Here is a 15,124-nt window from a genome sequence, read left to right on the forward strand (position 1 = left end):
GATGTTGGCTCGGTGGGTTTATTGGGTGAATTCAATGGGTTAAGGCGAGTGAGGAAGGGTTATACTGTTTTCACATTTTACTACTTGGAAAGTACTGAAAAACTTGTAGAAAATCTATCCAGTTCGTTTCGAAGCAATATACAAATTTATGAATATGAACGTAAAACCCGAAAGTGACATGTATGCTAAGGTCCTTAAAAGTATTCAAAGCATATCAAGTTGTATTAAGAAAAAATTAAAGTTTTTATATTACTTTTCAAGTATTTTTTATGATTTTTAAACGGGAAAACAAATATTATTGTTTAAAACAATATTTTAAGTCCGTGAATTACTCATGACATTCTGAAAAATGTGAACACAATTTTATAATTCCATTGTCAAACATAAAAGCCGTTTAATAAAATAAAGACTTAGTACAGAAAGAAAAATCATTTTAATGTACCATCCGTAAGTAACGGTCCTGGAAAATTTCTGAAAATCCCACAAAGTATATGCGATCCTTATGGCAGAACATTTGGCGCGATTACATTCGTAATTCGCTGGAAATTAAGGCCACTAAGTCGCCAGCGAAATGCATTCGGACATTGGACATTGGACAAATGTAAAAAGGACTTTTCAGCCCAGAGCCATGTCCATTGTTGAGCGTCCGGAGGATCTGAAAACCAAACCCAAACCAAATCCCAAGCTTAGGCAATCGGCATTGGGAAATAAGCGCCAAATATTCGAGCACCCACCCCAGAGATCCTTGGACGCAGGACGATGTGCCGTCTAATCAGTCCACATTTTCACACTTTCGTGACCCCTGCGGCGCTACAGATGCGGCGATCGGGGGTTGGCCTTTGGCTATTGGCCATTGGTCAGGATAAAACAAAGTAGAGTAAAAATAAAATAAAAATATATATAATGAAATTGGGAACGCGCGCCAGCGTTCTGATCCTGACCCCTTGTCAGCGTCAGCCAGAGGTTAAAATTAATGCGAATACTGTGGATATGTGGATGTGCGGGGGGGAGAAATTGCATCAATTCGGGGTCACGGCTAAGACGCCTTAAGGAGAGCTGCCAGTTCACAGGGCACATAGGGGTGGCTAGGGTCAAATTTATGGCTCGACATTGAAAACTGTAACAGTCGAGCGAAGGATTTTTGCAGCTCGCCGAAATTTGCGCTCCATTGTTTAGCATGTTGTGAAAAATGGTTCGATTTGGTACGAAAATTGTTTGGAGGTGGGGTCATTCCGGGTTAGAGCGATTTTAATTGACCATTGGGTGACCCTCACCCGTAACCGGCGGTCGCCTGACCTTTTTCCGTCTTCACATTTGCGAATGCTGGGTCGCTACGCATTTAAATAATTTTTCATTGCCAGCCAGGTTTGTTTTTATTGCAAATGGCATTTAATTGTTGACCCCTGAGTTTCCCACTCGAGCCAACTGCAAATGTAACGTATTTCTCGTCAACGGCAGCTGGAAAATGCTGCTCATTTTCCTGCCCAACTCGAAGCTTCCACTCCTTCTCTCTCTCTATATCCATCTTTCTCTGGCCGGACCAAAAAGAATTAGCTAATGGCCGAGGCTCTTTTGCGGAAAATGTCGGTAATGGCCCCGGCAAAACTAAGCCGGAAAACGTACGGCCCAAATGCGAATAAAAAATTGAACTTCTTACGATAAATATGCGAGCCTATTACTCGCACAGTCAACGCCATGCCAAGCTGGCCAGAACAGAACCATGGTCAGAACATGGACAGCAGGCTTTTAGGCCAGGCCAAAAGCCTATGTCAAGCGCTGAATAAGTAATTCTTTTTCTAAGATTGCGGCCATCAGGACGATGGCCAGGACTCGTCGTCTCGGCCAAGGTGTGGGCGCCAAGAACAAAAGGCATAAAACGTTAGCACGGATAAACAGGTTGCGAGAGGACAAAGCAGAATATTTTATTTTCTAATGAATGCGTTGAAATGCCAGTATCCGGATTTATTTTGGCAGCCCCAGCGTTCCTTGCTTGAAGGATACCCTGTAATTCTTAAGGATACCAAAGCTCAAGTAAATATTTTATTATACGAATTCAAATTTACACTTAAGTATAACTTATCTTAACTGTGATATATTTGCCTTATATGAGATTTATTCTTCTAAGATCTGCTCCCCAGTCTTTTCTCGCATTATTGTTATTTCCCAGCCAAACCACCGAATAGCTCGTATTTCTGCATCCCCCAAGAAAAAAAGAGGCTGCATTAACACTAGGACCCATTCCCCACATAATCCCCCAAATGGGGATTTCTCGTATCCCCAGCATTTTCCTGGCTCACCGTCAGAGTGTAAACACCACTGTCATTTATTTTCGTATTATCATAATGAGGAGTCGTATATTTTTATGTGAATTTCTTGCTTTTTGTGCCAGAAACATTCACCAGCAAAAACCAACCACCCAAAGGGGGAGTTTGCCACCCCCTCACATGTCACTCACTTTCCGCATGTGTGTTGTGTGTGGCTGTGTGCGCGTGTGTGTGTAAAAAAGGCACCCAAGCAAAAATAAAAGTAAAACACAAAAACATTTTCGCATTGGCAATTTGGTTTTGTTGTTGTTAAATTATCACCCAGTTCGAAGCCATATAGAAACCATATATCCACCCCAAGTGGCGTGGCTAGACTATTTAAGCATCCACCCACCAAGCAACTCAATCCCAAAATCTTCTGCAGGGGCGTAGGAATTTATATACAGATTCTTTAATCAAATTATGTATGTATATTTAATTTAACAAATTATTTATATAATATTATATGAATACATATTTTATGGTTTATCACGTTAAACAAAATTACGAAAAAGGCATGTTTAATAATTTCAGCAAATACATAAACATCTGATTTAAATATGTGTCTTAGATATAATTGAAATTATGACCCCCTTTGCCTGAGACTCTGATGGGTTTTCCGTACAATCTTCGATGTTCGACTTGTAAGAAACTTATTTGTCGTTGTGTTGACTTCATTACGTGTGAAAATTCCTCCATTAGTTGAATAAAACATAGTAGCTTAAAATATAATTTATCTGCAGGAAAGTACTATGAAATTGTTTATAATAATAATAGCAACGGTTTTTTCGTTATATATTCGCAGTTGTATTCGAAATATTCTACGCATCATTTTCCCCGCTTTTTTTCTTTGTTCCATTGCTAATCGCTTATCAGCAAATAAACTTCCAGTCCCCCGTTTAAGAAAATTAAGTTGTGTGGAAAGTGATCAAATAAGCTAAAGATCAATCAATATTTGTTTGAGAATAAAAAATGCAAATATGTGTATGCTGAATTGTGACGGTCTCTGTTTGCTCGCACTGATAAAAATGTTTTGATGTGTTTGCCCAATTGGTCAGTCAACTTTTTGTTCTCAATGGAAAATTTCGGAAAATCAGTGCAGATAGTAAGCAAAAGATGAACTGTAATCTCAAGTAAAATTCTGGTTATCAAACCTTTCATGCTTATTTAATTAAAAGATTGTGCATTGCAAATAATGAAGACCATTATTTATTTTTCTGAAGGTAGCGTTTGAATTTTTAACTATGTATATACTTATAGTACTTTTATTTAAAATATGAATTTTACACATGTATTACAACAAAGATTTAACATTGAAAATGGTTAGGTTTCTAATCATGTAAAACTTAGCCCGATTTACTAACGAAGCCCATGGCTTTAAACATGATTTCCTTTCAAAAGTTAATTTTTTATGGCCAATGAGCTTGGCAAAAATCATTGCATACTTTTTCGGGCTAAATAACAAAGCCTGCGTCAGCCAATAAAATCCCACGAGCATCGCCATTTCTATCAGCAGCCACACAAAAACTAATTCCACATAATGGGCCAATCTACATAAAAAATCGCTCGTTTGCTGGATGGAATCCCCCCAGCCTTCGTCCTTCGTCCTCAATGGCCGTCAAAAAATCGATGGGCGGAATGGGAATGAGTCACTGAATCGGCCGCCCCCCGCATAAATTTCCAAATAATGTAATGCTAAAAACAAATCCACACTTGTGTGCGAGCGAGACGGACTGAATGGGCGAAATTGGGGGAGGGAATAGAGTTCGAAATCATGAACCATACAAAATGAAAATCCACCCTCGAAAAAAGTTGCCAACGTTTTTTCCGTTTGTTTTTATTTTGTTTTCTTTGCTTCCCCATTGTTTTGTTTAAGTGGGCAAAAAAGAAGAGCGCAAAAAGCATTGAGTGGGTGAGTTTCTGCATGCGTGTGTGTGTGAGGGTGGCTGAACGTATTTATCTGTGTGTGTATGTGTGCTTGTGAGTTGGCATGGTGGTACACTATGAAAAAAAATGAAAAAAAAAATTTATTTTAAAATTCCTCTTAAACAGTAAGTGAGGGTATATATATGTATATATCTAATAAATAAAAGGTAGTTGTTTTAAAACATTCACATGATACAGTTAAATATAATATATTTTCATTAAGCGGTATACATTTATTTCATTTTCGAAATGCAGAACCCATTTTTCTAGGTGCAGCATTTGGTTGATTCCCAAAGATTGTTTCGCTTTGTTTGCAAAACAATCAAAAGCGAACGTAGTCGCCATGTTCATTCCGAGTTTTCCCCGCTTTCCCCCCTTTTTTCCCCGCCAGTTGACATCGTTGGCGACATTAAATATTGCTAAGAGTTCTTTCTTCTCCACCGATTCTCACCGCCTTTCCTTCTGTCCCTTTTTTCCGGCCAAAACCAATTTCAAGCATATTTTTATGAGTCCTGTGTGCTGGCGGTGGGGTCAAAAAAAGTCCATTTCGGCTGGCAGGCGCAGCAGCTTTAGTTTATTTTGCAAACGTGTGCCACCGGCCACGCCCCCCGTTCGTTCGAACGCCCCCAGGAGCCGAGAACGATGCGAAGCCATGTGTTAGACGCTAATAACGTGGCTGGCCAAAAGGCGGCAGGAAATGGCCAGAGTCCAGCATAGAATCCTGCAGAGGGTTCGGCTGGTTCTGGTTTTGGATTCCGGTTCTGTGTTTGCTTCCATATGGTCGGATTCCCTTGGTCTGGACGTGAGGCTAATGAAGCTGCGAGGAAGTGTTCCTGCGCAAATTGGGGATTGACTAGTGCATTACCAACGGGCAGTAAACTATCTTTGGATCATGGAATATAGCAAGATTTATATTTGATTGGAAAGTTAGCTACTTAGGTAATATTTTCTAACAGTTACCAGGTTTTATGAGGCAAATATTCAAACACAAATACATTTCTGTGACAGTTATACTTCTTTATAACATGGTATACATATGTATATCTTTATAATGTATAAACTTTGTTGAATTACCATATAAACGGAAATACGCAATGTAAAACAAAATATATGTTTAATATCTCGGTAAAGTAATTATTTACCCATTTTAAATTCCTACATTCAAGTCAATACTTTTGTTTCTATGCTTCATTCAATACTTTTCTTCTATTCCCCATGTCCATTGACTCAGCTAAACTTTCTTTAATATATTTCAAAACCCTATAAATCATAGACTTTAGTGTTTCCTTTAAAACTGTTCGTGTATATACATATGTATATTTATCGGCATGGCTTCTATGGATGTTACATCCGCTGAAACTCTAATCATGGCTCATGGCATCATCGCTGGCAATTTCACTGCGTTTTATGGTCCTTTTTGCCAAATTAAAAAAATGCGCCATTTCTAATTTGTGTGTGCTTTTTGCGTTGTTGCTGTGTTGTTGTTGTTTTCATTTTGGGACACACAAAACGGTGCGCCTATAAACCAACAATACAACGACAAATAACGGAAATGACAAAACCTGCACACACACTCGCATATGCGCACACCACCCACAATCCGACGCCCCCTTTGGCCATCCCATTTTTCCGCATGCCCAAAAATATGCAACATTTTTTATATGTTTCTGCTTCACAAAACTTTTGCGCAGGCAGGATCATAAAATTTTTTCTGCTGCTGCTGTCACTTTTTTCCTCCTTTATTGTTGCTGTTGTTGGCCCGCTTTTGGTTTGTGGCCAGGCTTTTATGCTGCTTTCTATGTGTGTGTGTGTGTGTGTGTGGCAGTGTGTGTGAGTGCTTTTTATGACCCAATATGGCCGCCACAGAGCGGCGTACGTGTTTGCCTTCCCGTGTTCGTTCTCCGGTCTCCACTCTTTACTCTCCAACTTCCCACCATTTCATTGGGTCAGTGATGCCGCCGATCTATTTCAAAATGCCCATATATCATCCATAATGAGATGTTCACCTCCTCTCAACTAACTAACTAACATTCTACGTGAATTTGTATATCAAATTGGAGTCAAATATCAAATTCTCTATATAAATTTATTCATAGCAAAATAAAAACATGAAAGTTTACCCTTGCTTATACAAAAAGGTTCATGTTTTAAATATTGTGAAATATTTTTTAACAATCCAACATCTGAGGAAATCGCCGCAATGCCATCACTATTCCGAGTGCGGGTTTATGAATTATATAGATTTTTATGCGGTCGCATAATATTTTTGTTGCCTTTTTTGCTTCTCCCTCTTTTTTGTGTTGGCCCCAACTCCACGGTTTTGGCCTCCTTGGCCTCCGTGTTCTCCCTGGAACGGAATGGGGGGCAATAAAAATGTCTTTTTATGTGTACGCTTGTCTCCTAGCCCGGCCAAAGGATCTGGATCTGCCGCCCGTTCGGATGCTCCGTAATGGCCGCCTTTGGGCGTCATCTTTATGAATACGCTGCGACTTTGACTTCGACTTGGTCCTGTTGGTCCTTTTGGGTCGCTGTGCTTTACGAGTGCTGGTAGTGGAGCAGCTTTTATTATTCCTATTTTCATATATATTACACTCTCCGTTTTTGGCTGTTATTTTTTCGCTCTAGCCATCGCACTGGCTGCTGTTGTCATTTTTGCATTAATTTCATATTTGGTTTATGGTTGCGTGTGTGTGCGTTGAGTTTTTCTTGCCGCTGCTGTTTATTTCGCATAAATAATAAATATTTTTGGTTATTGCGTCTGCACAGTATTAATATTATTTCCAGCACACTCACACACCCGCACACTCGCACACACACACACCGCGTGCATCCTGCGAACCGCAGGACTTATGGCCGTGAGCTTTAATTTCGGCTCATTTTTCGCTATCAAAACACTATGTTTGCGCTCGTATTTGTTTTTATTCCACTCATCGGGACGCGCACATACAAATATACATATGCATATACTTACACTCTCGTAAATATTTGCAATTAAATATGCCGAAATTCATCGAAAATATACAAATACACACACACGCACATTTATCGCAATTTGGGCCAGGATTTTGGTGCAGCAAAGCAATACGAGTATACCCAATTTGGTATACTTTTTTGGCTCTGAAAAATGCGCTAATTAAAAATTTCATAATTTACACACAAGACAAGTATTTGTTGAAAAATATTTGAGAACCATTTTTAATGATTCAATGCACTTACTGGAAGCACACAGCGAGAATATAAATGTTGTTTAATTATTGCATTTAGAAATCATATGTGAGTAGTTCAATCGGTAAAGGTAAGCCGCTTTTAACACTCTGATCTCACCTCATGGTACAAACCCTTAACTCTTTACTGAAATAATCTACTTTTGAAACATTCTTGTTGCGTAAGCGTAAGATAAGAATTATAATCAAAAATTAATTTTAAGCCTTCAACGCTTAAGTGATTCATGCAATAACTATTTTTCAAGTCAAAAAACCAAATACCATCGGAAGTTTCTTAGCTTCGGTGCTCTTGGGAAATACCTCGAGTACTCTGTCCTTATAAACCAAGCATTACCCCGACTTTTTCCGTAAGTACATCACGATTACAGGTGCGCTTAGCCGCAAAGTGATTACAAAACTTGCTTATCTTGGTAGTTTATTAGCTGCTATCAATGGAACCTATGAACTTTGATAGAGATATCTCCGTGCAAACAAACTTTATGGATTTAAACTTATAACACCGCGCTATATTGTAAGAACAAAGTGTTCATTTAATTATAGTAATAATAATAAAATGTATTATATATATAATATAATAATAAAATCTAATATGCAGTATATTTTTCTGCTAATCAAGAACCAGCTGCAAGTGCATTTCTTAAGGGGGGCTATAAGCGAGGCTCCACTGTGCTGCACCCCAATCGGGTCAGCATCATGTAAACAAATCGGGTGCAAGTGCACTCGCATTCGTCTCCTGGGAATGGGAATCAGAAGCCACCACGAGGCCAATGGACAGCGCTTATCGCACTTGTGGCGTAGAATAGGCTGATTAAAGTGCCGTTGACAGCTAGTCAGTCGGCCGTCTTGCTCAAAGTGCGAGATATTAGTCCAAATGTATTTCAATTACAATTGTAGCGCATTTAAACTTAGCATTAGGGAACTCGAGACCCGGCCCAGTGTCGCGGGCGTTTCGAAGTGGAGCTCGATCCCACAAGAAGAGAGTGACTAAGAGAACTGAGAACTAAAGCTAAGAGAACTGAAAACAGGGAGGTAGTCTTAGTGTTCATGCTAAGTACCTAGAACTTAACTCAAAAATACTATTATTTTAGAGAATAAATTATAATGACTCTGTTAAAACACCATCTAAACACTTTAAGAATATATAATAGGATATATAGTATATGAGAAATTTAGAAAAAATTGTATTTTATAATTAAAGTTGTTATACTTTGAACAATTAGGAATAGTCAAAAATTTAATTTAATGTTTTTGCTTGATTATTAATTTATTAGGTTAGTAATTTATTTTAATATGTACTTGATCCCCTTTAGCGCCGCCCCTGTCTGCTAAGTCAGCAAGCGCCGTTATCGCCGCGGATTTGAAAACAACACAGCCGGGCCAGCGACGCGTACATTGTGCAAACTGACGTCCCCGGGGGCAGTCGCTGCTGTAAGATCCACCAGCTGGATAGGATTAACACCGAAAGCAAAGGAACAGTTTCAGAATCAGACGCACAGCCCAACATTTGAGAAACAGTCATGGCCGCGGAAAGGGTAGAGAAACGAGGCGAGGAGGAGGCGCAGACCAGGTTGCCCGATCTCAGCTTTGTGCACGACAAGCTGCAGAAGTTCCAGTCCAAGATGGTGAGCGACTTCGAGCAGCGCCTGTCCTGCATGGTGGAGGATGTGCTGCAGGATCTGCGACAGCGGGAGCTGCGTGCCCACGAGTTCCCCAACTTCGAGAAATCCGATCGAAAGAGCACCTGGCATAATCGCGTGACCAACCAAGCGCCAGCAGACGTCAGTGACGCCCCAAATGGCCATGCAAATGGCACTCAACCAAGGCCACCGCTCCAAAGCGAAACATCCGTCCGCAAGCAGCGACGACAACTGCCCGAAAAAGTGTTTGTTGCCCGGGAATCGTACCTCACCGCACTGCTGCAGGTGGAGCACATGCGCACCATCTACCACATCTTCTACATTATTCTGGTCATGTTCCTGCTGAACGTGATCTGCTACGATTACTTTGTGGATGGCCGCTTCGATCTGGGACTGGGCACCTTCCGTGGCGGACTGCGCCGGCTGCACTGGGTGCTGGGCGTTTGGCTGCTGGAGCATGTATTCGTCCTGGCGCTCTACTTCGCCTTCCGCGGATGGGCCTTGGTCAGGCACAGGCTGAAACCGCACAGTAAGTGGGCTGGTCCAATTATCGTTAACTAATTAAGTTAAATTATGGTCACTAATAGGATGAGTCGTAGTTAAAGATTCTAATGATCATTTATGATACCATATTGCTTTATTAAAGTGCAGGTAGTTAAACGCTAATAACACAAGCCTTTTGTTGAGCCACTTGACCAGCAAATTGTGACGACATCGCTCTTAACAAAGGAAATTCACATCACAATTCACTAAGTTACTCATCTCGGTTGAATTGTACAACGTTTATTTGCGCATTTGCTCTGATTGTTAAAAAATGCGCTTTCCATTAAGCTTAATAACTAAGAATAAAGCGATAAATGTAGGAATATAATAGTACTATCAATTGAAGGACCTTATTTCTAGAAACATAATTTCCAATCTGTTTTCCCATCCTGCAGGTTCCCTCCAGCGCTTTTGGTCGCACAGCTGCCTCATCCTGTACATCAGCTCCCAACTGGTCTTCTGTTTCGTGTCGACGTCGCTGTGCCTCAAGTTCAACCTGCCCTTCGTGAGTGCGTGCGTCCTGTTGCTCGAGAGCACGCGACTGCTGATGAAGATGCACGCCTTTGTCCGGTATAATGCAGAGCGGGTTCTGAACGGCAAGGCCAAGAAGGAAGATGCGCAGGAGGAGAAGGAGGCCAGTGGGCGACCCTTTGTGCCGCCGCTGAGCTGCTACACGTATTTCCTCTTTGCACCCACGCTTATCTACCGAGACAGCTACCCGCGCACCTCCCACATCCGCTGGAAGTTCGCCCTGAACCGCCTCTTGGAGGTGGTGGCCATAGCCTTCCTGTACGCGTTCATCCATGAGCGACACATCCACGAGCACTTCGGACAGTACGGCCTGGAACCAATGGGACCCTCCCAGCTGATCCTCAAGCTGTTCGGCATGATGCTGCCCTGCGCTGTGATCTTCCTGTGCGGCTTCTACCTAATCCTGCACTCGTGGCTGAACTTCACGTCGGAGCTTCTCCGCTTCGGCGATCGAATGTTCTACAAGGATTGGTGGACGTCGCACACGTACGATGGCTACTACAGAAACTGGAATGTCGTCGTGCACGACTGGCTGTACGAGTACGTGTACAAGGATATGTACACTCATGTGTTCCGAGGTTCCAAAGTAGGCGCCTCGCTGGCAGTGTTTATGATCTCAGCTGTGGTCCATGAGCAGGTGCTCGGCTTCGCCCTGCAAATGTTCTTCCCAGTGATGTTCTTCTTATTTGGTGTCGTAGGCGTTGCCTTGGTATTCCTGATGCGGAGTGCTCCCAAAGTGATGGGCAACATCTTTCTGTGGTTCTCTCTGATCCTGGGAAACGCCACTCTGATCTCACTATACGCCATGGAGCATTACGCCCTAAAGAACTGCAGCCTGAGCAACCGGAGCTGGACGGATCGCCTCCTGCCGGCGGTATGGCGTTGCTACAATTAGTCAATTAATTAATCACTACTTTTAAACTGTCTGTACACAAGGCGTACGCTTCGATTTGTATTTTAGGTAAATAAACTTAATGAAAATAACAGAAACGATGTCTTCAGCTCGTTTCGTGTCTTTGAACTTTCCAGCTGAACTGCTCCCTAAAGCTATGGTTTGTAATTTTACATCAGATTTTCTGATGCTAACTTATAAAATACTGCGTGAGCATTGGTGAGTGCGTCCTTGGAAGAGCGATCCTTGGCGATATAAAATTCCCGGCCTAACCACACAGATTCGCTATGGCCTGAGCTGCATTGGCGGCTGCCACCTGTGGAGCGTCCTCAGCCGGAATGCGTTTGCGTCGGAATAGAATCACATGCGGCTCCGGCGCGTGGACCATGTAGTGCACCCAGCCGGGACTCTGCTGCACGCCCAGGTTGCGCCACTCCGTCTCGGTCATCAGATGAGCCTTCGGCACATGTTTGGCCAAATCCGGTGGCAGGATAACATGCCTGTAGGGAGGGAAAGCGGGTTAGGTGTAAGCAAACGGTTGACGGGTGCTGAAACGCGTGTCGCACTTACCTGTATTCAAACTCGTCGTCGAAGTACTTCTCCGAGTATTGAATTTGATCGGCCGGCATTGCGAAACGCAAGAAAACCTGAGGTAAATAAAACAATTTAACCAAAATAGGTCAATAAAATCAGATAGAGATGCCAGAACTATTAATCGATTTTAAATACGACAGCTGTGGCTGCAGCTATCGAATATAAAGCTATCGTTTGGTTACCAGCTGTGCAATTTAACAGCACCTTTTGCGGCTAATTCAAATATGCTTTTTTTTTTAATCCCTTCAATTGATTACGTTCTAACTGATTTTAATGTATATTTAGAAATGTACGTTAATGTGTAATATTATTTGTTCGTGTGTTGCCAATTAAAAAAAAGTTATGTACTTGGAGCTTCTATAATAATTGGTAACATATTTAGCGAATGAAGAAACTCAATGGGATAATAATTGATTTCCAGTGTGACCGGAACATGCAGGCTCTCATATTTTCCAATTGGAATCGACAATTTCTCCGTTAGTGGTCCATGGCCACACTTGTGCATGTGCGTTAGAGCGCGGGGAGAGGTTCCTTTCCTCCTGGGCAGAGTTTTTTATATAAGCCCCTCTATGTGCCACTCGTCTCTCGCCAACAAACCAACAACAACAACCAGGCAGGCCAACGAGCAACAACAACGCACACGCGTATAAATAAACGTGAACGCATGTACTTAATATTAGCATAGAGTTGTCGCCTGCGTGCATTGCATATACATAACATAACATCCATACACTCCCATGACAACGGGAGTTCATCCAGAAGGAAGGCAACAACAGTAACGGCGGAGCAGCCAGAGGAAGAGGAAGAGCAGAGGCGAAGGAGAACGGAAACAAGAAGAAGAAGCAGTGGAAGAGGTAAGGATGACAAGTAAATACAGTCAAACTTCCATAAGTAAAAACGTCATTACTACTGCAATCAAAAGAATCCTCTAGTGACGACGAAAGTGCATTCTAGAACCTAAAAGTACTTTTGTACATATATGTACTCCCCATTGTCGCTAAATGAAATTACCGTTAAATTGGTAATGACCTAAAATGGCGGTCAATCTTATGCTAGTAAATATTAAAATATGTATATTCATATGTATTTGCACCTATAAAATTCGATTGATTTACGCTAGTTGAGGAAGTTTGACATATATACAAGCAGACCGCAATTAGCCAAACTTTTTCAGTCCAGCAGGCACTCACCACAGACCGCCCAAAGGTCCCAATGCTGGCGTAAAGAAGCCGAAACACCTGCTGCTGCCAGTGGAAAAGCGGGGGAGCTGCTCCAAACTGCCCAGGTGACATCCAACCGGTTAGAGGCGACGCACCTGCCGCCTTGAGGAACTGGGTGCTACGCAGAAGGACACGGATACGGCAACGGTCACGGACTCGATTCCGCAGTAGCGGCCACCATGAACGCCAGCCTCATCTATGAGATACTTATGTATCTTAACTCGTTCTACTTTGGCATGTACGCCGCCTTCGAAGTGGGCGTAGGCGTTCTAAAGGCCATCAATCTCAACTACGGCGAGAACGCATTGTCCCGGGAGGCCAGCATCCTGCTCTCACTGTGCATCATCGAGACCGTGCGCATTGTCTTCGGCCGGAAGAGCAGTCTAAGCGATCGTGGTGAGTACTACTTACCACACTGGCATTGTAAGGGTGGCAGCGATGATGACATGGCGAAATTATTTGTTTGCCCGGCCACCATATCCCCTGCCCATTTCATGCCATCCCCCTGCCACCGCGGTTATAACCCATAAACGTTTGGGCGTACATATGTATATGTATGTAGCCCACACGGCGTATGCGTAATTATGGTCATCATCCCGGATGAAAATACGCGTTTCGTGGTGGCAGGGGAAAGGCGCCCTTCTGGCACATTAAGCAATATGCAAAGGAAATCTATCAAAGCGAATCATCAAAATGAGTTATTGGAAAAGTAATTGGGGCTGTAAATATTATCGCAATGCGTTGTGTTGGATAAACATAAAATGATTAGTATTATAGTTTAAAACACTGAATCATTTTCAATCGAATAAACCGAATTAATCAAATGAATTATAAACAAATTAGATGGATTATATGATTTTCCGTGCATCTGTAGCTAACATTTTCCTTGTGTTTCTCTCTTTGCAGGCTGGCAAGCAACCGCATCCGTAATATTAACACTGCCCAGTCTTGCTATTGTTATCTACTTGTGTTGTTTTCAAACCTTTGTTCTCAAACTCGAAATTATTCTGAGTGCCTTAATGATCACCCTACAAGGTGCTGAACTAGTCTACGCCAGCATATTCATTTGTACAATGTGTCGCCCCGTCACATACACCTAGCAGTTGATTAGCTGCGTTGCCGCCGCCACGTCAACGACCAAGATCGAGATCAAGACCAAGCCAGCACTAACACTCCCACCTGGAGGAGATGGAGAAGAAGCATCCACAGCCGAGCGACGACTACGACGAAGACGATACACTTTCCTTTGGCACTTTCACATCAAGCGATTCGCCAAGGCCTCAAAACTAAGCCACTTCAATGCAGACTAAGCCGCTGCACACAAAAACCAAACAAAAAACTACACTAGACCGCCTCGGGATCCACGCTATATCCGATATTGAAGGAAACTGCGTAGCGAAACATACCCATTAGGTGGCAGCTGGGGAGGATTTTCAACAAGGTACGTGGACCTTTATCAACTTATATAATCCGCACAGATCATTCGCGCCCGCGGAAATCACAACGCAACGAAACACGACGCGTCCGATTCTATCAAAAGCAAAGCTGCATTTAATTTGCATTTCTTGGTTGCATTCTTTTGTCCGGCCTTTGTGGCGTTGCCTCCCTGCTGGCGCATTTGCTCCTCGTACCCGCTCGGTTCTGATATTTTTATACGGCTCTGATGGTCTAAAATTATATGCGAACTGCATGGCTCGTGCAACACTGCTGCTGTCCCCTAGGTGCAATGTACACTTCTAATTTGAATGTAATATACACGGCCCACTGCGGCCACGTTAGCCTGGCTGTAATGGCCAGATGAGAGGGCTGTTTATTGTCAACGAGCTCTCCGTTCGGTCTTGGCTAGGCAACATGCCCTGTACGATTTTCAGGAGAGAGCTTCAGCAGACATCAGCGAGACAGAATGAATATAACGCTTTATGAGTTCTTTTTATTATACGCCTTCCAAGCGAATGTAAAATTACATTTAAACGCCACCGATGCGTGTCTTTTATACACCCAAACCTGCCCTGCACTCCAAGGTAACCATTTAATGGCAGTTCTGTGCTCTGGGGAATACTCCATCTAGGGAGTCTTAATTAGTGTTCTTTCCTAGTAGCCTAGTGATGACCAGTGAAATCATTCGCACCCACATTTCTAGGCAGGCTATCTGCCGGTCAATGCTGACCCAAACACCGAGCAGAGAAAACAAATAAAAAAAAGGCGACAACGACCAGCAGCACATTATTCAAATAAACAGCACATTTCGCAGCGA

The 15,124-nt window shown here is 42.5% G+C and overlaps 3 protein-coding genes across 4 annotated transcripts; 2 read left to right on the plus strand and 1 right to left on the minus strand.

Moving 5' to 3' along the window:
- Nucleotides 1-8,832: 8,832 nt before the first annotated feature.
- Nucleotides 8,833-11,154, plus strand: LOC6536254 (sterol O-acyltransferase 1). The gene is made up of 2 exons (XM_002096804.4): nucleotides 8,833-9,619; nucleotides 10,029-11,154. The coding sequence occupies exons 1-2, from the start codon at nucleotides 8,971-8,973 to the stop codon at nucleotides 11,057-11,059; spliced, it is 1,680 nt and encodes a 559-aa protein (XP_002096840.1). The 5' UTR covers nucleotides 8,833-8,970; the 3' UTR covers nucleotides 11,060-11,154.
- On the minus strand, nucleotides 11,079-14,441 carry LOC6536255 (cyclin-dependent kinases regulatory subunit). Its single transcript, XM_002096805.4, has 3 exons — nucleotides 14,277-14,441; nucleotides 11,627-11,703; nucleotides 11,079-11,556 (listed from the first exon to the last, which is right to left on the minus strand). Exons 2-3 carry the CDS (start codon nucleotides 11,683-11,685, stop codon nucleotides 11,325-11,327), a joined length of 291 nt encoding a protein of 96 aa, XP_002096841.1. The 5' UTR covers nucleotides 11,686-11,703; nucleotides 14,277-14,441; the 3' UTR covers nucleotides 11,079-11,324.
- On the plus strand, nucleotides 12,135-14,202 carry LOC6536256 (transmembrane protein 216). 2 transcript variants are annotated; one of them, XM_015192135.3, is made up of 3 exons: nucleotides 12,135-12,504; nucleotides 12,825-13,266; nucleotides 13,777-14,202. In XM_015192135.3, the coding sequence occupies exons 2-3, from the start codon at nucleotides 13,050-13,052 to the stop codon at nucleotides 13,968-13,970; spliced, it is 411 nt and encodes a 136-aa protein (XP_015047621.1). In that variant the 5' UTR covers nucleotides 12,135-12,504; nucleotides 12,825-13,049; the 3' UTR covers nucleotides 13,971-14,202. The 2 variants fall into 2 exon arrangements, with proteins under 2 accessions (XP_015047621.1, XP_002096842.1); XM_002096806.4 differs by having other exon boundaries at nucleotides 12,830-13,266.
- Nucleotides 14,442-15,124: the final 683 nt, after the last annotated feature.

Source organism: Drosophila yakuba, chromosome 3R, assembly GCF_016746365.2.
Source record: "Drosophila yakuba strain Tai18E2 chromosome 3R, Prin_Dyak_Tai18E2_2.1, whole genome shotgun sequence".
NCBI classification, from domain to species: domain Eukaryota; kingdom Metazoa; phylum Arthropoda; class Insecta; order Diptera; family Drosophilidae; genus Drosophila; species Drosophila yakuba.

Excerpts from the sequence above, each read along its gene's own strand:
- LOC6536254 (XM_002096804.4), top strand. The coding sequence starts at position 8,971 with ATGGCCGCGGAAAGGGTAGAGAAACGAGGCGAGGAGGAGGCGCAGACC. Across the intron at positions 9,620-10,028 it reads GCACAGGCTGAAACCGCACA|GTTCCCTCCAGCGCTTTTGG; the intron begins GTAAGTGGGCTG and ends CCCATCCTGCAG.
- LOC6536255 (XM_002096805.4), bottom strand. The coding sequence starts at position 11,685 with ATGCCGGCCGATCAAATTCAATACTCGGAGAAGTACTTCGACGACGAG. Across the intron at positions 11,557-11,626 it reads GACGACGAGTTTGAATACAG|GCATGTTATCCTGCCACCGG; the intron begins GTAAGTGCGACA and ends CCCTCCCTACAG.
- LOC6536256 (XM_015192135.3), top strand. The coding sequence starts at position 13,050 with ATGAACGCCAGCCTCATCTATGAGATACTTATGTATCTTAACTCGTTC. Across the intron at positions 13,267-13,776 it reads GAGCAGTCTAAGCGATCGTG|GCTGGCAAGCAACCGCATCC; the intron begins GTGAGTACTACT and ends CTCTCTTTGCAG.